Source organism: Mus caroli, unplaced genomic scaffold, assembly GCF_978045245.1.
Source record: "Mus caroli unplaced genomic scaffold, Mus_caroli_1 scaffold_12, whole genome shotgun sequence".
In the NCBI taxonomy this organism is placed as follows: Eukaryota; Metazoa; Chordata; class Mammalia; order Rodentia; family Muridae; genus Mus; species Mus caroli.
In genome coordinates this window covers 56851375-56874130 of record NW_028227267.1, presented here as the reverse complement: position 1 = coordinate 56874130, position 22756 = coordinate 56851375, and the positions used below count along the sequence as shown (strand labels likewise).

The 22756-nt window shown below is 47.1% G+C and overlaps 2 protein-coding genes across 13 annotated transcripts in view; both read right to left on the bottom strand.

Annotated features, from left to right (window-relative positions):
- Positions 1-984: 984 nt before the first annotated feature.
- LOC110309419 (complement C1q and tumor necrosis factor-related protein 9) lies at positions 985-14504 on the bottom strand. The gene is made up of 4 exons (XM_021182058.3): positions 14319-14504; positions 9991-10177; positions 4939-5001; positions 985-2330 (listed from the first exon to the last, which is right to left on the bottom strand). Exons 2-4 carry the CDS (start codon positions 10154-10156, stop codon positions 1558-1560), a joined length of 1002 nt encoding a protein of 333 aa, XP_021037717.1. The 5' UTR covers positions 10157-10177; positions 14319-14504; the 3' UTR covers positions 985-1557.
- A 3489-nt stretch (positions 14505-17993) lies between these two features.
- The window catches only part of Spata13 (spermatogenesis associated 13), a 128913-nt gene continuing 124150 nt past the window's right edge, over positions 17994-22756 (bottom strand). For all 12 annotated transcript variants that reach the window (XM_021182580.2, XM_085828709.1, XM_029469026.2 and 9 more), the window contains one exon: positions 17994-21708. In XM_021182580.2, coding sequence (XP_021038239.1) covers positions 21533-21708 — 176 coding nt within the window. In that variant the 3' untranslated portion in view covers positions 17994-21532. The remainder of the gene's footprint in view (positions 21709-22756) is intronic.

The following is a 22756-nucleotide window of genomic DNA, read 5'->3' as shown; positions in this document are numbered from 1 at the left end:
TGCTGTTACTGAAGGAAACCAATGCAGAGCTACAGGCAGAGACACTGAAGTGACGCACTTCAAACCAAGGGACTCCAGGGGCTACTAGAAGCTGTGTCAAGGAAGAACCTTTCTTCAGGGTCTTAGTCTCAGTCTTGCTGACATGTGGACCTTGAACTTCTACTTCCAGAGCCATGACAGGATGCATTCTGACGTTTTAAGCCATCCCCCTTGATTATGGAAGTCCTAGAAAGTTATTATAGATTCAGCCCAACTATTCATTGAACTGTGTAGCATAGACACACATGTTAGAAAATAAGGTCTCTGAAGCCTCCTGGGGTGTCTCACTGACATCAGCTTAAAGCTGCTCATCATGAAATGGAATAAATATTTGTTCCTGGTGTTGAAAAATGGAACTCACGCGTGCTCTACAAATGCTAGGCCTGCTCAGCTGTAACCCCAGCTCATTGACCATTGCATTCCCTAACATCAGACATAATACAGCCCGCCCTTAGAGCAAGACCGTGGCACCAGCACTCTTCCCACCGCCCACACATGCAAAGGATGCCCTGGGTAAGGGAAAGGTGATATGTTAAATACATTGTAACAAGCAGGCTGAGGACAGCTCCGTGGCAGAGCACTTGCCTAGCACGCACAAACCCTGGGTTCCGTTTCCAGCATGAAAAATTAATCACAACAGACAGGATCACTGCTTAGTCTTTTACTCTTTAAGAGATTCCAAGTAACACACATGCAACTGTGGCAGTGCATTGTGATGAAAGTACCCCTTGCATTACTGTGGTGGTTTGAATGAGGAGAGAGAGGATGGCGCCCCCTAGGCTCGTATGTTTGAATGCTCCAGTTAGTGAAACTGTTTGGGAAGGACTAGGCGTGGCCTTGTTAGAGGAGACATGCCACTGAGAGAGGCCCTTGAGTCTTTAAAAGCCCATGGCAGATCTAGTCTCTCCTCTCCTCCTCCCCACCCCCTCTCCTTTCCTTCCGTTTCCCCTCCCCCACTCCACTTAATGGTGTTTGTTTGTTGTTATCTGGGTGAATTGGGAACACTTGGAGTCAGTGTAAGACTCGGTTAAAGATGTCTATGAAGCATCCCTCATCCCTTCCTCCGTGTGTTTTTTTTTTTTTTTTTTTTTTTTTTTTGTACTGCTCAATAAAAGAGAGAGCAAAACCCTTTGTTGGGGACAGATTCACAAGACAGTCTTCGAGCAGATGCGGATTCAGACTCATACAGTAGACAGATGGGGGCGGTGCGGGGTGGTAGTGGGGAAGGCACAGGATTCACGAACTAGAGAATTCAAATCTGGACTCAGCCTTTGTTCAGTGACATGGAGGGGAAGCCTTCAGGGGACACTGATGCATTGCTGGTGGCTCTTAGTGTTCATTCATGTGTTCAAATGACGGCATCTGTAGGACTAACTTCCCGGGTGTACATTTTAGGACGGATGCGATAATCTGAGGAATGGATGCAGCCACATCCCACCCTCCCCAAGCGAGTTCTGTGGGCACCACATTCACCAGCAGAGAGAGCCCTCTGTGAGGCCCACGTGCAGAGTCCTTGTGTCAAGAGCTGCTGAACAGCAGGAAGCCCGTGAACGTGGTATCGTCATCCTCATCTGCAAATAAGCCATTGAACCTCTCTCCTCCTGTCACCTGCATCCACACTTCGTCCCCGAGTTTCAGCTCCAGCACAATGCCACCAGACGCCTGGTCCTCAGAGCTCATGTAACTGTCCTTGGTGTGCAGGACTTTTACCCCATTTTTGACCAAAGATACCTGCACATTCCTGGAGAACACGGTGACGTGATAGGTAAAGTAATAGACGCCGGCCACGTGGCAGGTGAACTTCCCCGTCGCTACATTGTAGTGGTTCAGTTCATTGTATAGGATCTTATCGAATTTAATGGGTGCATCTGGGGGAGGGAACTTACTGATCACCGTGAGCCCCACAGTGAAAGCACTCTTGGGCACAAGGGGAGCCTCACCAACTTTCCCCTTCTCTCCTCGATCGCCTTTCCAGCCTCTCATTCCTCTGACTCCTGGCTCCCCCTGGGGGCCCATGGGTCCAGCTTCTCCCCTGGGACCTGGTTTGCCAATGGGCCCCACCGGGCCAGGTAAGCCCTTGGGACCCAAAGGACCAGTATTGCCCATTAGTCCTTCGGGTCCAGTGGGGCCTACTTCGCCTTTATCCCCCTTCTGCCCCTGAGGGCCAGTCTCTCCTGGCAGCCCTTGCTCTCCTGTAGGACCAATGGATCCCTTTGGGCCATGTTTCCCCGGAGATCCTCTGGAGCCTGGATCGCCTTTGATGCCTTTTGCTTCAACTCTTCCATCTGCTCCTGAATAGAGGGAGATAATGAAGAAGTGGCTTAGAAAACACTCCCTCATAAGTAATGCTGGAGTTTCTACAACTGAGCATTTCCTTGAGACAAAGTAGGGTATGGGTTCAAGATTTACTCAGAGTCTGAAATTTCAAAAATGCACAAATTGTATGTGAGGAAATGTATATGTAAACACACAACAGGCACACACACACACACACACACACCACACACACACACACACACACACAAAACTATGGATTTTTTTTTTTGGTGGGGGGTGTTTGTTTTGGGGACAGAGTCTTATGTACCTAGGATAGCCTCAAACTCACAATAGTCAAGGATGACTATAGTCAAGGATGACTGTAGTCAAGGATGACTGTAGTCAGTCAAGGATGACTGTAGTCAGTCAAGGATGACTGTAGTCAGTCAAGGATGACTGTAGTCAAGGATGACTGTAGTCAAGGATGACTGTAGTCGAGGATGACTGTAGTCAAGGATGACTGTAGTCAAGGATGACTGTAGTCAAGGATGACTGTAGTCAGTCAAGGATGACTGTAGTCAAGGATGACTGTAGTCAAGGATGACTGTAGTCAGTCAAGGATGACTGTAGTCAAGGATGACTGTAGTCAAGGATGACTGTAGTCAAGGATGACTGTAGTCAAGGATGACTGTAGTCAGTCAAGGATGACTGTAGTCAAGGATGACTGTAGTCAAGGATGACTGTAGTCAAGGATGACTGTAGTCAAGGATGACTGTAGTCAAGGATGACTGGATGATCTTAAACTTCTGGTCCTCCCACCAGTGCTTCCTGGGTGCTGGGACTGTGCCTATTTCTGCCACTCCCAGTTTATGCAGTTCTGGGAACGGAACCCAGGGCTTCAAGTATGCTAAGTAAGCACACTGCCGACTGAGCCACATCCCCAGGCTCCAAAAGCACTCCTTAGTGCCAGGGCTCCTATGAGCAATGACAACTGTACCACCAGAGTGACCCATGTCGACCCCAAAATAAGGCCACCCTTGGGAGAAGCACACATCAGAGACAGAATATGACAAGGAGCAGCTCAATCAGACTGCCGAGTCATGGGACTTCATTCCCCAAGGAAGTGACCACTCCTTAAGGAGTGGCCTTGAAGCCAGGTGTTCATTATGGCCCACAGGTCATCATCTGTCCCTAGGGATTTATATGCAGTCAGTGCTTGATGTGTAGGGAGACCCATTTTCTTGGGTAGTGAGCTATCAGTAAAGGTCACCTGCTCCTATAAGCACATGCTTACCCATGCACCAATAAACACTCTAACGAACACACTGGGTCTCTCTCTCTCTCTCTCTCTCTCTCTCTCTCTCTCACACACACACACACACACACACACACACACACACACACAAAGAGGCATAAGAGGGGAAGCAGCAGAAGAGTGGGTTCGGTGGGACTGGCCAAGAGAGGGTAATGCAATGAATGTGCTTGAAGCATCTCATACATGTGTGGAATTGTCATAGCGAAGCCATTGTCGTCTATGAATACATGCCGACAAGTGTCTTCTAAAAAGAACTCGGTGGCACAGCATCTGCTTAGCAGGCACGCAGTTCTAGGTTTAATCCACGGTACTGGCAAAACCAAGTGTCAGACTCCATACTATGCAGAAAGTTCATAAAACGCAACTTTTGGACTTCTGGGTGCAGCTCCCAGAGAACACGGCAGCACTTGTAGCATCTGCGGCTGCCTCGGTGCACGGGCAGATCCCGCAGCTCACAAAAAGGAGCTGAGACGAAGTCCCACGTGGACCTTTCCAGGAAGAGTGTGCGGATACCTGCGTGCATCTGTAGCACAGAGAGAACCTGTGGGTGGCTGTGGTGGCTAATTTTATCAACTGGACTACATCTGCAATCAACTGAACCCAACCAGCTGGGCATGCCTGTGAGGATTGTCCTGATTGGCTCATTTGAGATGGGAAGACTGTGAGGATTGTCCTGATTGGCTCATTTGAGATGGGAGGACCTACCCTAAGTTTGGGCCACATCTTCTGTCTTCAGCCCACTGTGAAAGGACACAGAAGAAGAAAGCATTTGCCCCCGCTGGCAAACTCATCTATCCTGTTGCTGGTCCATTCTTTTGCTGGTGTTAGAATCTACTTCTTCATGATTCCAATCTAGCCTGAAGACCAGGAGCTCTTTAGGAATTACCCAGAACTGCAGCACCAGATTGGGACAGCCGAGACATCCAGGCTCATACACTGAACAACTAACAGATTATGGGCCTTTACATTGCAGGACAGCCATTGTTGAACTATTCAGACCTCAGCTTGTAATTCTCTCTCTCTCTCTCTCTCTCTCTCTCTCTCTCTCTCTCTCTCTCTCTCTGTGTGTGTGTGTGTGGTGTGTGTGTGTGTGTGTGTGTGTGTGTGAGAGAGAGAGAGAGAGAGAGAGAGAGAGAGAGAGAGAGCGAGGGAGAGAGAGAGAGAGAGTTTTTATAATCTATATACATTCATTCTATCAGTTCTGTTCCTTTAGCGAGCCCTGACTACAGTGAGTCACTCTGGGAGCACCAGACAGGTCAGTCCACAGCAGCACTGAACAGCTGCCATCAGCTCAGCCTCATACTAAAACATTGTGCAAAGCCACTAACCTGGTTCTCCTTTCTCTCCACGAATTCCATCCTTCCCTGGACCACCAGGATGTCCTGGTTCTCCTAGGGGGAAGGGAAGAAAGCAGACAGAAGTTGAGATTCCAATTTTTTAGTTGAGTCTCCAGGAGTGATTGATACGGGGAGTCTTGGGGTGCCCCAGACCACCTCTTTTAGCACCAGTGCGGGTGACGGTGGCGACTACTATCGAGTATCCTGGGTGTTCAGTCGTGTAGGATGAGCAGGATCTGAAATGGTTGGTGACGTTCTGAGCACCAGGAGCATGAGGCAAGGCAAACTAAGACATTGAGGGCCACGCTGTAATTGTGTCTCAGGATGAGGAGTTGGAAGTGGTATGACTGTGGGAGGTGCTAGACGTACCTCTCATTTTGTTGCCTTCCCACAACTCATTCTAAGAGTGGAACGGAAGGCTCACCAGATTCCATGAGATATCAGGGAACTCCATGATCTGACGGTTGGGGAAGGGAGATGCCATGGACCAGGGGTGACTGCCACTGAACAAGCCGTGATGGGGTTCTGCTTGTCATGCACTAGTCCCAAGGCTGGGAGCAGGCCACCGAGTCCCTCCTTCACCTGGCTTAAGCAAGGTGAAATGGCCAGACTCTAGTGCCAACAGAGTTCACAAGGCCATGCTTTACTCCAGGATTTATCTCACTCAAATCAGCCAAGACCCTAAGATATCAATCTTACTATTTATTCTAGGTGTGGGGTGACAAGCAGCTGGGGACATCCTTCATCCCTCAGGACCAGAGAGTGACATAGGCTGATCTGCATCTCTAATGCCTGGTGTTCTGAAGCTCCCAAGCAAGCCCTGGATCCCACTGAATCACAGAGACTAGCCTCCACTCCACTACCCACTGAATCACAGAGACTAGCCTCCACCCCACTACCCACTGAATCACAGAGACTAGCCTCCACTCCACTACCCACTGAATCACAGAGACTAGCCTCCACTCCACTACCCACTGAATCACAGAGACTAGCCTCCACTCCACTACCCACTGAATCACAGAGACTAGCCTCCACTCCACTATCCCCAACCCTCTGCACCACCCCAAAGCCTGAGTCTTCCTACTCCAACTTCTCTTTTTCCCTGCCTACTTCCCAGTTCTTGTATTCTGTAGCATGGTCTCAAAGCTTTTATGATCATGCAAGCCAGGGCGTGGACATCTACCTGAACAACTGTGAATGTGTATGTCATGGACACTGAACAGTGTGTTGATTCTATAAAACACACGGCACATCTTCAAAGGACCAGGTGAAGGAGCAGATCTTCCTGCCAAGCACCGTGCGCTAACATCACTCTGAAGAAACAGCACATTAAGTATACGTATATGTATATGTATATACAAATTATATATATATATGTATATATATACATATATATATATACACATTACACATGTGTATGAATGTATGAACTGGATGGAAAACTACAGAAAAAAAACAGATGTTTGTTGTTTGTTTGTTGTTTGTTTGTTTGTTTATGAGACAGCATCTCTATATTATGTAGCCCTAACTGTCCTGGAACTCCCTATATAGATCAGACTGCCCTTGAACTCACAGAGATCCACCCGCTTCTGCCTCCTGCATGCTAGGATTAAAATGCATGTAACACCATACTTGGCCCAGAAAACATGCTTTTAAGAAATCTGTTTTGATAGGATTGGAGAGGTAGTTCAATGACAGAGAAAGAATGAGGGACTGCCACACCACCTCCAGTAGAATCTGTGTGACAAGTTCCACAGACTGAGGCGACTGACCTCAAAAGGGGGAGGCCTCCTGGAACCGGTTGTGGAACTCTTCAACAGAGGAAAAAAAAATTGAGCCATAGTTCTCATGGCAATCTATCTGTTTTGTTTTCTCTTATTCCTTTTCTTATTTACATGTTTCTAGTAGCCTAGGCCAAGATCTTAAACGAGAATAATGGGTAAGAAACCATCCCTAGAGATGGGGCCACCAACATGACCTTATCCCCAGGGAAACCAACGCTTTACTTTCTAAATCATTTACAAAGCTATTATGATAGATAAAAACTTTCCCAACAATAAAATTTCATATGGCTACACGTGTGTCATCGGAGGTGGATTTTGGTATATGGTAAATGGGATGGTTTGTATATCCTTGAACCAGGGAGTGGCACCATCTGGAGGTGTGGCCGTGTTGAAATAGGTGTGACCTGGTTGGAATGGGTGTGTCACTGTGGGTGTGGGCATAAAACCCTCACCCTAGTTGCCTGGAAGTCAGTCTTCCACTAGCAGCCTTTGGATGAAGACGTAGAACTCTCAGCTCTGCCTACACCATGACAGCCTAGATGCTGCCATGCTCCCACCTTGATGATAATGGACTGAACCTCTGAACCTGTAAGCCAGCCCCAATTAAATGTTGTTTTTTATAAGACTTGCCTTGGTCCATGGTGTCTACTCACAGCAGTAAAACCCTAACTAAAACAGTAAAGAAAGCCTTAATTAGAAAGAATTAGTAGCCAGGCGTGGTGGCGCACACCTTTAATTCCAGCACTTGGGAGGCAGAGGCAGGCGGATTTCTGAGTTCGAGGCCAGCCTGGTCTACAGAGTGAGTTCCAAGACAGCCAGGACTACACAGAGAAACCCTGTCTCAAAAAACCAAAAAAAAAAAAAAAAAAAAGAATTAAAATAGTTTAAATTCATACATTGAAGATTATAAAAAAAAAATCAGGCACTAGATGTTAAATTATAACTGACCATGGGGCTGGAAAGTTAGTTCAGTGGTTAAGGGCACTGACCGTTAAAGATTTATTAACCTGCTCCTGGAAATATGCCACTAGCCTTGGACGACAGCCCCCACTGAATACATCCTTTTAGAATTGTTATATTTTGATTATTTATAATGGTTTTACCTGTTCTGATTGTGATTCACTGAATACATAGTTTCAGAGTTGTAATGCTTGGATGATTTTTGTGCTTTACTGTGCCAAATGCATTTTGTTGGTATCTGTGATTGTTTCACTGCATATAGTTTCTAAGAGATGTAATGTTTGCTTTTTTAATGTATAAAATCCCCTGCTTGAGAACTGCAAAATACACTCAGATTCAAACTGCCTCTGTGTTTGTTTCTGTTGGTCACCACCGAATCCTTACCCACCCAGCTTCAAGGACCCTCATTCCAGGGACTCCCATACCCGACTGGGGTGGTCTGTGGCAAGGGACTGGAGTTTGAATCCCCAGCACCCATGTAAAAACTCAAGCATAGCTATTCGAGGACTGGAAGCACAGGGGACGGGGGGTGGGGTGGGGGGGTCGTGAGGATTTGCTAGCCAGTCAGCCAGCTTGGTCAACATGAAAGCTTCAGGTACTGCCCTCTGTAAAGCTGAGCAGAATACAGGGAGATACCTAAAAATGATGTACACACACCACCACCACCACCACCACCACCACCACCACCAGTGAGAGGAAGAGATGGAAGGAGAGAGAGAGAGAGAGAGAGAGAGAGAGAGAGAGAGAGAGAGAGAGACAGGGAAAGAGAGATGAATGGATAGATAGATTAGATTAGATAGATAGATAGATAGATAGATAGATAGATAGATAGATAGATAAATTTTGAGCCAAGTACAGTGGTACATGTCTATAATCCCAGTACTCATTAGACAAAGGCAAGAGGATAAAGAGTTTAAGTATGTCTTTGGGTACATATCAAGTTTGAAGCCAGCTTGTAATACATGCAACTCTATGGAGAGACAGATGGAGGGAGGGAGAGAAGGGGAGAATGAGTTAGAATGGAACTCATCCTAACAGCACTGGCTGCTCTTCCAGAGTACCCAGATTCAATCCCCAGCACCCACATTGGGGTTACAGCCAGATGGCTCGATGCCCCCTCTTCTGGTCTCTGAGGACACTACAAACATGTGGTACCTAAATATGCATGCAGAAAAGAACATCCATACACATAAGAGATATTTAAATATCTAAAAAAAAACTTTTTTAAAGGGTGGAGGGATTAACAACCAAGAAAGATGGAGAAATATTTGCAAAGGGAGAAATAAACAAATTTGGCATAACAGGTTTATGTATATTCCTCTTGATTTATCTTGTAATCATCCCTCTGCTTCATGTGTAGAAAATATCTGATAACAAACATTAAAACTTTATATATTCGGGGCTGGTGAGATGGCTCAGTGGTTAAGAGCACTGACTGTTCTTCCAGAGGTCCTAAGTTCAATTCCCAGCACCTACATGGTACAAAAGGCCATCTACAAAGGAGTCTGATGCCCTCTTCTGACATGCAGGTCTACATGCAGACAGAGCAATCATACACTAAGAATTTATATAAATAAATGAATAAATAAATTATATTAAAAACCTTTATACATTCAAAACTAAACACTGACCCAGACATGGTGGCACATGCCATGGCCACAGCTCCTGGGAAGCCATATGCTACCTCCTCGTCAGTCACTTTGCAGCCATCTCAGATATTCAAATGTCCAAGGCAACCTCACAATGCTGATGGCAACATAACCTTAACGGTAACAATAAATTTCTCTCTCTAAGCGTAAGAGAAATTGATGCTGGGAACTTTAAAATGCAATGCTTCATCTTTTTTATTATTAATGGTTAATTATTCCTTACCTAGTGTAGAAATTAAACATTATCATAGATGATGCATATATGGGAGGAAGCAAGACATGGGTAGGGTTCTGTGCTTTCTGTGGCTATAGGCATCCACTGTGGGCCTTCTCCCTGTGGATAGGGGTTGCCTCTGTACTTAGCCATCAGATTGCTCCACTGACCTCATGATACTAATGATGCATCACACCCGCAGTATCCCACTCTGTGTTTCTGCCTGTGTTTGCAGAAACACTTGTTAACAGTCATCTGCTGTCGATGAGAAGCCTGTGGGGGCAGGGTGCAGTTGGCCTTGCCCTGAACTTCATTCAGCACCTGCAGGGCACATTGGTGGGTGAGGGCTCAGTGGGCAGGTGGAACAGTATCCCAGTGGCAGGTGAGTGGCTGAAGGGATAGAAGAAGGCCATAAGAAGCAGCAAGTGTCAAGTACCTGCGTCTCCTTTGTCACCCTTGGCACCATCTCGTCCATCTCTTCCAGGTAGGCCATTGTGACCTGGATTCCCAGGGATGCCAGAGTGCCCTTGCCGGCAGGTGTCCTGGGAGAATACATTTCTTGTGCATGCACCCATAACCAGCAGAAGCCACCAAATCCTCATGGTCAGACAACAGGGTCTCAACTGAAAGAGGGAAAACAGAAACTGAAGGATGCATGGCCCCTGGGTGCAGGTACAGTTGCTGGGCATGAACACTGCCTCTCATTTCTTCAATGAGACAGGTCTTGGTCTCTCAGCAAGGACAGAGGTGCTGAGGAGTGACAGGGCCTCCTCTCTCTTCACTGACAAAGGCCTGAACCAGATCTTACTGTGTCAGATGGACAGGGTAGGAGAAAACCAGAGACCAGGTAGCTGACCAACCTGGACTAGAAGAAGCTTGTTACAAAGCCTGGCATAATGGCACCTGACTGTTATCCCAGCACTCAGAAGTCTGAGAAAGAAATCACAAGTTACAGGTCAAAACAGTATTCAGTTATGCACTGAGACCCCATTGTTGCAAAAGAAAAAGAAAGAAAGAAAGAAAGAAAGAAAGAAAGAAAGAAAGAAAGAAAGAAGGAAGGAAGGAAGAAAGAAAGAAGGAGGGGGAGGAAGGAAGGAAGGAAGGAAGGAAGGAAGAAAGAAAGAAAGAAAGAAAGAAAGAAAGAAAGAAAGAAAGAAAGAAAGAAAGAAAGAAAGAAAGAAAGAAAGAAGGAGGGGGAGGAAGGAAGGAAGGAAGGAAGGAAGGAAGGAAGGAAGGAAGGAAGGAAGGGACATTGTTCTTAGATGGTAACACGTGGTTGGGACCATTTTTAATGGTCAATAAATGTGGAATCCAAGTTTTGAGGTCAGGAGACTCTCCAATTTATTGTTTCAATTTGAGCAAGCCACTTTTTAAGCCACAGAAAAATGTTTTCTTATCCCATGGGGCTAATATAAAGACCACATTTGACCACAATATACATGAAAATTCACACTAAAAATAATAAAGCCACGTGAAATTACCATCTGACCTAGCAACTGTATTCCTGGGACTAAAAAACAAAACAAAGCAAAACAAAAAAACAATAACAACAACAGGTTTGACTATGCTTGGGGTTCCTGGCAGCAATATTCTTGGCAGCCACTAGGGGGAGCAGGCCACATGCACATTAGTGGATGAGTCTTTAAAGAATTCGTAGTATATAAATACAGTGGCATGTCATTCGGCCCCAGAAAAGCAGGAAATCCTGGTCCCCTCCAGGACATTAGGTGGTGACAGTCTGGGACTGAAAGACAGATCTGGTGTGTATGCAAAGTGATCCAAATCGTGGAGCAAGCAATATGGCAGGTGCCGGGAGCTGAAGGGAGGGGGCGCTGTTCAGTGGAAGATGAAACCTCTGCAGGTCAATGACAGCAATGGTTGCAGGATGGTGTGACTGTATCTATTGCTATTCAACCATACACTTAAATTAGTTAGACTAGTAAGTTTGAGCTTATTATATATCTTATGTATGTATTTTATCACAATAAAAACAACAACAAAACATTAAATGTCTTCAGCCTCAGGTTGGAGCTGAGATCTGGGCAAGACCGGTAGGCAAACTGCTCCCCATAACAGGATCGGCATGCAAGCCCCTGCAGGGGCTTGAGTCTTTGAGATTTGAATGGGTGGGATTCCAGATCGAGCTGAGGATCCCTGTGAGTGTGCAAGTGTCATACCGTCTGTCCCCCAGGACCTGCCTGGCAGGGGCGTTGCGTTTGATACAAGGTCATGGGACTCAAAAGCTCACCTGGCTGTACTATGAGAGTTACGTCCCCAGTCCCCGATATTTAGTACTGAGCAGCAGGCTGGGCAGTGACAAGTGGATACAAGGACTATGTGATGGCAGCTCTTTTAATATTTAAAGAGCAGCGCATCCCTCCCCCACCAAAGCAAAGAACACATGGGTTAATGCAACCCATCAGACCCCAGATCCTATGTACTGTGGCCAGCAATGTAGATGTCCATAAGCCTCTGTAATGACAAAAAGCAGGGTGTCTGTCTCTTCGATCCAGTAGTGCCATCTCTGCAGTTATTCATAATACAGCAAAGATCTGTGTGCCAACGGTAACTGCAGTATTTTCTGCTAAGGTGGAAAAGGGCACATTATGTAATGCCTGAGAATAGCCTTGGGAAGTGGACCAGGGCGTAAGTGCTGAGAACATCATGAAGGTCAGTGAAGTATGTAAAAGATGCATGAAGGCAGAAGGATGGTGAGTTCAAGACCAGCTTGGGTACAGATGAGACTGTCTCAAAAGACCCAGCCAAACAAAAAGAACTAAAATCGGGCTGGAGAGATGGCTCAGCAGCTAAGTTCACGCAGTGCTCTTGTGGAGGACTGGCCTTCAGCTCTCAGCACCCACAGGAGGTAGCTCACAGCTACCTATAGCTTCAGCTACAGGAGATTGCAGCCCCCTTTCTGGCCTCTGAGGACATCCATACAACTCGCAGGCACGTGCACACACACCCACCCACAAAGGTTTAACATTTTTTAAATCAGGCACATTATGAGGATGTTAATGTATGCATATTATAAAAAACTAGAAATATATGCAAATAGGCAAACATGTTAATGTATAGAATGATGTAGTAAGAGGCTTTCCTGTGAGGAAAGTGTCTTTGTAGTGCTGGTTACACATTTGTAGCTATTTATTTTTCTTAATTGTGTGTGCACATAGACACACACACACAGACACATAGACAGACACACACATAACACACGAACATAAATGAGGCCGGAGCATCAGACATCGCTGGAGCTGGTGTTACAGGCCACCAGATGTGGGTGCTGAGAAATGAACTCTACTCCCCCTGGGGCTCTATCCCTAAGCCATCTCTCCAGCCCCTCTGTAGCTAGACACTGACATCCAAAAGATGATGTCGCCCTCTGGTGAAAGCTGCAGAGAATGGTGGGATACAGAACGTGTTTCCCAAGGTTTCCCTCAGTCACAAGGCCACTCCACTTCAGGCAGCTGAGTTTTCTTAGCGCCAACCCAGTGAGATCTCTGCAGTCACTCCTGCTGCTGGATGCAGAAGCCACTGGTAGACCCTAGATTGACTTTTCCGGGCTTTACCGGTGTTCTCCCTCACTTCCCACCTTCTCCATGAAAAGCCACTTAGGGGGTGGAGAAATGGCTGATCTTCTAGTACCAGGAGTCTCTCGCAGCCCTTGTAGACGATGAGACTCCCTTTCCTGGCTCCCAGTGTGGTACACACAGTGCAGGCATAACACCTCACACACATTGTTTTTATTTAAGACCATCACATTTTTTTTAAAGCCATTTTTGGTACCTTTTCTGATTTTTCTCTAATTGACAGTCATGTATTCTCAAACATTCCAGGTTTCTTATCTCCCCCTCTCCCAAATACTTCATAATCCTTATGCAGACCCCACACACTAACATTTAACAGGAATCAAGGGAACACTTTTCCCAGTCAGGGTCTCTCTATGCAGCTCAGACCGGCTTAGAACTCATGGTCCTGCCCCAGCACTCCAAGTGCTGGGAACAGGTCTGCTTCACCAGACCAGCTTGCAAGCCATCTTTGCTAAGGCTCAGCTTGCTTGAGTGCAAGACTGCCCAGTGACATCCCTTACACTAAAGTTGGCTTCATTTATTTCTCCCATGTATTTGGTATAACATTACAGTATGCATCTTTTCTTTAACATATACTGTTTTTATAGACCATATATACATACAGCATATACACAACTATTAAAACACTCATTAAAATGTGTAGCTGATGATCTATAAACTTTTCTAGAAAGGTCTGTTATTTTTGTGATTTATCCTGTTTTTTTTTTTTAATGCCTCCCCCTAGGCCAGTAGTGCAGAATTCTGGCAGATGAAAGTCTCTGCTTTTCTCTCTTGTTTAACTATTCTCTCTCTCTCTCTCTCTCTCTCTCTCTCTCTCTCTCTCTCTCTCTCTCTCCTATCTTTCTCTCTCTTCCTCACTCCTTCCCTCCCTTCCTCATTTCCCTTCCTATGTATGTGTGTCTCTGTGTAGGTCTGTGTGTGTCTGTTTGACAGTCTCATACTATAGCCCAGGCTGTCTGTCCTGGAACTTCCTCTGTAGCCCAAACCTTTTGTGTCATTACATTACACAGTGTGACATTACAGCCATGAACCACCACACCTGGTTTGTTCTTTAGAAAAAAAGTTTAAGAAGTTTAAGTGTTCTTACCCAGAGCTTTATACCACACGTGGCTACCTCAGAACCCGGGTGCCTTCGGCTGAATGTGAAAAAAATATCCTTTAGTGCACTTACCTGAACCCAGGAGTTGTAGGCTGGATACTGGCACTGTGCAAACAGGGAACCCTCACACTGTAAATAAAATCAAGCCTTCCTGCCATAGAACTCCCCAGTGAACCTAAGTGCAAAATAGCAGGAAGGGGAGGGGACGGAGGGAGGCACAAGATGTCTTGGATTAGCTTCAGGAGAAAAAAAAATCACAGCGACACTAGGGTCCAGTAGCCTCCCTTCGCAGCATCCCAGGTGTGGAAAACTTTGTCCTTTTCTTCTCTGTCCTTTGTCCCAGCAGGTGGAATGTGGGAGAAAATATTGCCACTACAGGCTTCTTTCCTTATTGTGAACAGCTCTCTCCTTGGCCTTGAGTCCATCAGGAGTGAGGAAATGGGCATAAATGTGACAATGAGGAGGACCGTGACTGTAACCTGTGGTCTTTGCAGTCAAGTCCAGTGACTGTAATCTGTGGTCTTTGCAGCACAGAGTGGTAGGACTCCCTTTGTTTACTTAGAACTTTTAATGATTACAGTCACTGTTGCCTGTGACTCTCATTAAGGATAAAACTAAATTTAAGAGCAACCTTTGATTCAGTTAATCTTCCCATTGGCATTCATGTCTGTGCAGAATACTGCAGGGCACTTCTAGCTGGGAGGAAAAGGCCTTCTGCTATGCTATGGGGGGTAGGATGGTTCATGAAGCAGCTCTGAGCGCCCTCGAGACTCCTAAAGCTCTCGATAAGGCCTGACGCTCCCAGTGACCCTGCTCTGTCCTTTAAATATACCAAACAGTAAAATAAAGTTATCTTCTCCAGTTTGGGTATTCAGTTAGATCAGTGGTAGAGCACCTGTCTAGCAAGCACAAGACCCTGGGTTCAGTCTTCAGCTATAAATAAATAAATAAATAAATCCCAGCACTCTGGAAACAGGTAGGTAGACCTCTGTGACTTTGAGGCTAGCCTGGTCTGCAGAGCAAATTCCTGGACAAGCTACGCAGAGAGGCTCTTTTACAAAAAAATCAGGAGGGGGTGTTCCTTTCTCCATAAAAGAAACCCAGGAAGTCTGTTTGAGTCTCTGCTCATGGTCACTGCTGTAAGTGGGGGCGCAGTCAATAATCCACTGAAATGGCTCCCTAGCTAGAAAGGTTTCTATTACAGGTGTGAAAGGAGAATAGCCAAAGGCATCTTAAGAGCCTAGAGCAGAGAGAAAAAGAAGCCCGTGGCCCAGCGGGCTCTAAGAGGACAAGCAGCTGAGGGAGGGAACTAGATCAGCCTGATAACTTAGAGGAGGTGAGGACAGGATGCTAGCTAGTGTAGGTCTTGAAATGCGTAACAGGTACATGTGGATTGGAACTGAAGGATACACAACCACAAGTACATGCTGAGGGACGGGGCCCTTTCCACCAGATAGAAGCCCCTTTCATGGGTTCCCGAGGAACACTGCTCTGTCTATAGTTCAGCCTGAGCTGAGCTGAGCAAACAGAGCTGAGGAAACGCTGCCATCTCGGGGTTACCCACGACTTTTTGGGAAACCAAGGTTCCTTTCGGACCTGACAATTACTCTTCTCTTCTGGAACCCCGGACTTCAGCTTTTGGTGCAGAGGATGCGGCAAGTTACCAGCTTCCTTATCTGTGAGTTTAGACCAGGCATGGAGCAGATGAGGACTCTGTCTATCCTTTCCCCGTCCTTCAGTCCACCGAGGAGCACTCGGAGGCTCTGTAGCTTCTCCTGACAAATGTTTTAACGGTCAGGCAAACGTGCAGCGGTTTCAAGAGCATAAGGATACTGCTCTGTTCTGAAGGGCAGGAGCTCACCCTCGGTGGCCATATGGGGATGGGGTATGCAGGTACCAGGAAGTCTCACCTTAGCAGAGCTAACCACACCCCACATTCACTCCTCAGCCCCCAGACAGCCCCAACAATGTACCCAAGAGGAGGTGGGACTGGGTTTGGCAATATCCATTATACTAAGGTGGCATCCACTGAGCATGGTTTAGCTTCTTTAGGTCTGACTGCTACAGCCAAGTCCCTTCATGTGTAGGTAGTGCAGTTGGTTGCTAGAGGGACCTCTGTGGTCTCTCAGCTTCAGGCTGCCACAGGCCCTTCTGCTCCCCTGGCTGTGGGGAATCCTCTCTAGCTGTATTCCTAGTCCTGCCCTCTCTCCCGAGTTAGCAGGAACCAAGCCTGTTGGTGCACTGTTTACACTACTCATCTGCCTCAGTTTATGATACCCCTATTCATAAGAGGAGGACTTGGTCACCAGTGTCCCCTTCCTTCCCTAAGGCCTGCTGGGATCACTGTGCAGCCTGCTTGACTGTCTCCCTGGGCAACCCTCTGCCTCGGATTTGAAACTTCTCTTCACAACCTACATAGGCAATACTGGCTACAGCTGGCCTTGAGCTCTTCAGCCACATTGGGGAATGCCAAATGCCATCAGTGTCACAAGGTCCTGGTCATTTGCTTAAAGTCCAGCTGCACAGACACCGTATGGTCTCAGTTCTGACCCAGCAGAGGCACTGCACCTCTCTAGGTAAGCCTTATGTGCTTCTCCACAGAACCCTTAGGAGTTGAGTCTGGGCCTGGATATTTAAGTTGAAGACTCCATTCTAGGAGCTGTCCTATGCCTACCTCACATCTATGGTGCTACTGTTACAAGAACATCATTGGGTTTGTCTGGCCACATTCCTCCAAAGGGACATGGTCTCTCTTGTGCATGCAGTAGACAACTATACATGTTTGTTTCACTTCCCAAACTCTTCTAGAATAACGTTCTTCCCCCTATGTTCCCTTGTGTGCATGGTGCCACCCTGGGCCACCCCTGCAGTCCCCAGGGCTGTCATTGTCACTCTTTGTCAGTGGACCCCATGGAGGAGGGAGCAAGTAGACAGATTATGCTGGGATTAAACACCAGAAAGCAAGAGGCAGCTTTGGCAACCCAGAGGAACCATGCTCTGATTAGTCACCACAAACAATGGCTTGTTTACTGGGTTTTTCTGAGCTTGCTAATGAGAGGAGGAAATTCCTATTCACCCCACCCCCTGGGTGAGGGAGGCCAAGGCTGCAGGCTGACCTCCCAGGGAAGAGCCTTGCCAGCAGCTCTGACCACCCAGAGGCATAGAGACCTGGTCACCCATGCTCTATCACTCGTGGAAAACTGCAAGGGATTTAGCCTTCCAGGGCTGGGCTGTCACTCAGCCCTGGTCAAGAGGGCCTGCTTAACCTTGAGGGTAAGAGGTGGGGCAGTTCCTGGTTACATCTGCAAACGCAAAAGAGGCTAACAAAACCCACCCAAACTGTCCCTTGTCCTCTCTGGCTCATAGCCTACTCTAATGGCCCCTCTCCACGCCCCTCAAGAGCCTTTCTCCAACACCTCCCAGTGATTCCCTCCCACCCATCAGGAATGAGTCTTTAGGAAGAAGCACCAAGCTCAAGGCAAGAAAGGATCTGTAAATTCCAGCATCTGCTGCCTTTTAAAAATGTTTTCTTGAGACAGAGTCTCATATGGCTTAGGTTGACCTTGAACCCCTTATCGAAGCCAGAGAAACCTCCTCCCTCCACCTCCCAAGCGCTGGAATTAGAGGTATGTGCTATCACACCCAGTTTTATGCAGTGCTGACAATCAAACCCAGGGCTTTGGGCCTGCCCCAGCCGGCCTCTTTCTGTATAATGTGTTCTATCTTCTTTTACTATGGAGATGCATCTCTAGAACCAGCTTGGCAAATTAATTTTAATATACAAATACAAAATGACAAATAGAGATTCACAGCATTTACAAGAAATCAAATAACAGTATATATTTTTTTAAGAACAAAAAAACACCCAAAACCAACAAACCCTTCATTCAGCCAAGATGCACGTCTAGCGCGAGGGTCCTATTTCAGGATCAAAGGCAGCCCACCAGCTCAGCAGCTTGACTCTTACAGATCACAGCGCCACAGCCTGGATTCGTTATCATCAAAAGCATAGCCAAGATCGGCAAGTCACGCACAGTGGGCACCAATACGTACCCCAAAAGAGGACCAATTAAATTATAGAAGCGGCTCAAAGTACTTTCTAAATACAATTGGCAATGCCCAGGAGAACAGTAATGGCAATAATGTGGTAGGTACATGGGGTGGCTTAGCAAATTTACATACATTATATAAGCTGAGGTTTCTTTCCCCTCTCTAAGGCTGGCTAGACGTTTCCACTTACTTTGTCCTAAATCTTTCAAGCGCCCCTTTCCCTGGATCCTGAGAAGGAACAATCTGTGGGCACAATGTGCCCAGCATCCTGCCTGTCAGCTGCTGAAAGGCACTGACTTATATTTCTTGGCACTGGCCTGAGGACACTTCTGCTTTTCCTATCTGTGATGAAGCCGTAATGCAGAAACCATGCCCTGGCTCCAGGAAACTCTGGCTGGGAAAAAGGACTGACTTGTCCTGAGAAACATCAGCAATCCAGTTACAGATTCCCACATGCACATGATGCTGGAGCGCTGGCACTTAAAAAAAAAAAAAAGAAAAAAAAAAAGACTTGCGCTTTGAACCAGGTTTCAAATTAAATACACTTTCTGCTTTGCATGTAATGACAGCGACGTAGGATGAGGAATCAGTCTTCAATAGTTTGGACAGTAAAAGGCACAGTAGTTAGAAACAGTGGTGGTGGTGGCTCTCACCTGCAGGGGTGGATCTACCACGCACGGCAAGGAAGACCAGAGCAGGTGACAGGAGCTAGGGGCCGGCATCAAACGCTCACACAAGCCCAATCAGCTGCTGGAATGTTCTTTCTTTCTCTACACCTTCAAGTGTTATGATCACTTTTTACCTACCACACAACACCTACACGTTATAGGTACAATCTAAGCCAGGGAGGCCTTCTCTATCATGTGAACAGAGCTGGCAAATTCTGGAATGCTAAAAATACGCTAAAAATAGAACAAATGAAATTCATCAACATTTTAAATCACCAATATTATTTGGCCCATTGAGGGAGAGGGAGGGGATGTTCGTGAGCCATTTGGGCAGGAGGTTCTTTGTTGTTTCTATTTCCTTCCAAAGTAGAGCACATGCCTTAAATCAAGAAGGAAGTTTGGCGAACTGAAATAAAAACCACTAAAGGTCCTCCATGTTCGGTATTTGGTAATAAAATGTATACTGACATACAGAGTTTTACAAAGTCAAAGGCTAGTACATCTTTTAAAAACACATTAGTTTTCAAAATCACCCAGAAATCCCAAGTAAGAGTCACCTGGGTCAGACTTTATTTGATCAAGCACATCTCAGGCTGTATAAAATCACCCAGGGCCAGCCCAGGTCTTGAATGTGACTCAATATAAACACGTCCTGATATCCGGGATTGTTAGGGGGCTCTGTGGAGGTAGGTGGGAACTGGAAGTTAGGGCAGCTGGGAATTCTATTACGACTGGTCACCAACATAACCTTCTTCACTATCGTCAGCTGTAACAGCAAATGGAGCCTGCAGCGGGTCTGACTCAAGAGGAATCCGCAGTGAAAATGAACAGGACCAACGACTATTCACTTCTTTAAAGCAATTTTCATATTAACAATACAACTGTGGGAATTGCTGCGCACACACACTGGAGCACAGAAAAGTACCCAAAGTATGGTTTCTAAAATATATCCTGACATTCTATTAGAAAACAAACAAAAAACCAACCAAACACCAACCAACCAACCAAACCTGTCAGTTATATAAATGCAGTGAAGTTGAGGCCTCCCTCTCCCTCCCTGCCACCCTCTTACACATACACATACACACACACACACACACACACACACACACACACACACACACACACACGGCGCATGCTCTGTGCACTTGAACCACTTCATAGCACACAGTCACACCTGCTGGGGGGCCACTGACTACAGTCCCCAGCAGTGCTGCCTATAAGTGACCATGCCAGGGTGCACAGCAGGGTTGAGGCTGATCCCAGGTCCAGGGTCAAGGTTATTAGCTGTGATGTGACTTGTTTCAGGCATAGATGTGGAGACACGGTGAACTGTGCTGACGGACCAATACCTTCACCTCTGACACTGCAGACTTGCTCATTCTCAAGCGAGAGCTGATGAGAGGCGAGAACCTTGCACAAAACCGCACACAAGATCACATCCAAAGGAACACACGAGCCACACACGGCAGGACCCCTCCTGGCCAGCCCGATGTGCAGGCTCAAATGCAGAACCAGTCTCCCTTAGATCGTGTTAAAAGGCATTTTCATCATGTAACAAATACAGTGTCAACAGAGAAAGGTTGCTCTCTGTGGGTGTCAGTTCGTGTGGCCCTCATTAAGAGTCAGCTCTCTCAGAGCTAAGGAGCCATCAAGACCATTCTCGAATTACTACTGTTTCAGGGTCACGTGACAGAGGCGTGTCCATTTCCCCAGAAAGCAGGATGGTTTTGCCCTGGCTTTCTCTGTGGATGTAGGTGTTTTCATCATCTCACCAGTGATACAAAGGGCCGCTGAAGATGCAGTGTCACATTATCAAAGTTACACGTTTCACATCACCCATACTTCTGCGGATGGCAGGTTCTTAGGTTGTGAGGGGTGAGCAAGGCGTGACCTCTGAAGGGACAAGTCAGGTGGCAGCAGCCTTCCCACCTGTCTGGAAAGTGGCACTGCCCTGAGGATGCTATCATCCCCGGCACTGCCAGGGCAGTAGGTGCCTCCCGATTCTCTTGAGAGTAAGGAACCTTGCAGGATGAGATCTACACTCTAGCTTGGCATCTGCGACACCTTGGAGAACTATGGGCACCTGCTCCTTCATGGTCTCTTCAGAGCCTGGCCAGACCCAGGTCATCCCATGGCTGCCAACATCTTACTAACTCCTGTCAATGAGTCTCCTTTAAGATCAAACACAGAAGCTGTCCTCAATGTAGTTGCTCCTGAGGGACTGAAAGGCTCCTGATACTGTTCGGAACTGGAGCAGGGGTGTGACCGTCAGTGGGAAACTGACTGAGTCAGCAGTCTCCATGCAGAGAAGCCCTGGTCCTTATATCATGGCCACCGGAGAGTGCGGCTTCCAGTGTGGGACAGAGCAGTGCTTCATGGTTCCTTCCTTCCACAAGGGTGCTGGGGCCTTTCAAGGTCAAAGCTGAGTCCAACTTCTTCTCCCCTTCATCGATCCCCAAATGAAGTGTTCAGCACTGAGCAAGAAGCCATCCCTGGACATCACGCTGAAGTGACAAAGCTGGTCTTCCTCCCCACAGTACCTCAGAGGCACGCCCTGGGTAAGGCTCATTTCCGGAAGGGGGTGAGTTTGTGGAAAGTGTGCCAGAATATCGATGGCTTCCTCTTGGGCTCAGCCAAGGCAAAGACCTGCTGCTGCGGGATGCTGGTGGGCACAGTGATGTGGCGCTGGTGAAGGGGCGGCAGGCTCTGGTGGGGTGGGGCCACAGGACAGCTGTTGTAGCCTAACTCAGGAAGGACAGAAGAACAGACCAGTCACTAGGAAGCCACATGGGGACTAAAGTACTTATTAGCTAATTTCAAGGAATCAAGAGGACATCTAATAACTGCCCTACAAAATGAGAATTCAGATACCCTGTGCAGGACCAGCAAGGGTTACCTCATGAAGCCTACCCAAAACCTCTGAAGAAGGAAGCCGAGAGGATGGAGCAGGTCAACTTCCACCACAAGAGAGATCAGTAAAGACTCAGAACTGGGCTTTCTGGTGTGGACTGGAAGCAGTAACACATTTTGAACCAAGGCCCGGAGCCAACACTCCCTTGGTGTAAATGCCACTCCACACTTACTGACCATGAGTATTTGAGGGCAATTCTTTGATTTCTCTGTGCCCCAGTTCACTAATCTCTAATATGGGAGTAGCAAGAATGAATGAGATAGCATTCACTGGCATTACCTACCCTGGGGAGAGCACTGAGTGTGAGCACTAGGACGGTGGTGTGGTCCAGTCATGAAGTCTTCTATGTCACTGCTAAGTGATTCTAGTATGTACAGGAGTGGGGGAGTGCTCTACGAGAAGCCCAGGGTCTTCTCATCTACCGATGCTCTGAATGTTAGGACCTCACCTCACTGAAATGCAGTCCAGTCTCCTTATCTAAGGGACCTCACCTCACCTCACCTCACTGGAATACACTGCAGTCCCCTATAGCTGAGACCTCACCTCACTGGAATGCACTGCACTCATGTGTAGCTGGCAAACAGTTTGGTGTTAAGAGATTCTTCCTCAAATCAAAGTTGCAAGGGGTTACTTGACTGGTGGCTCAGCAGATACCCAGTGAGACTCATCCTCTAGGGCCATGAGGAGCAGAAGGCACTGGCAGGACTGGGAGCCCCGAAGGCCTTTACTGCTACTGAGATAGTTCAGGCACCTGAATTCAAACCTGAAGAAGACTCCCCACCTGCCTGTCCATTTGTTCCTTAAGCAGTCTGGCTTTTCCTCTCCACGCAGAGCTGCAAAAAGGCTCTGTGTGGACAGACTCCAGGTCATCACAGGAC

Bases quoted from the DNA above. Each gene is read 5' to 3' on its own strand.
- LOC110309419 (XM_021182058.3), bottom strand. From the start codon at position 10,156: ATGAGGATTTGGTGGCTTCTGCTGGTTATGGGTGCATGCACAAGAAAT. The intron at 5,002-9,990 runs GTACTTGACACT...CCTTCCCCCTAG, and splicing joins GGGTGACAAAGGAGACGCAG to GAGAACCAGGACATCCTGGT. The intron at 2,331-4,938 runs GTTAGTGGCTTT...CCCTCTATTCAG, and splicing joins TGGAGAGAAAGGAGAACCAG to GAGCAGATGGAAGAGTTGAA.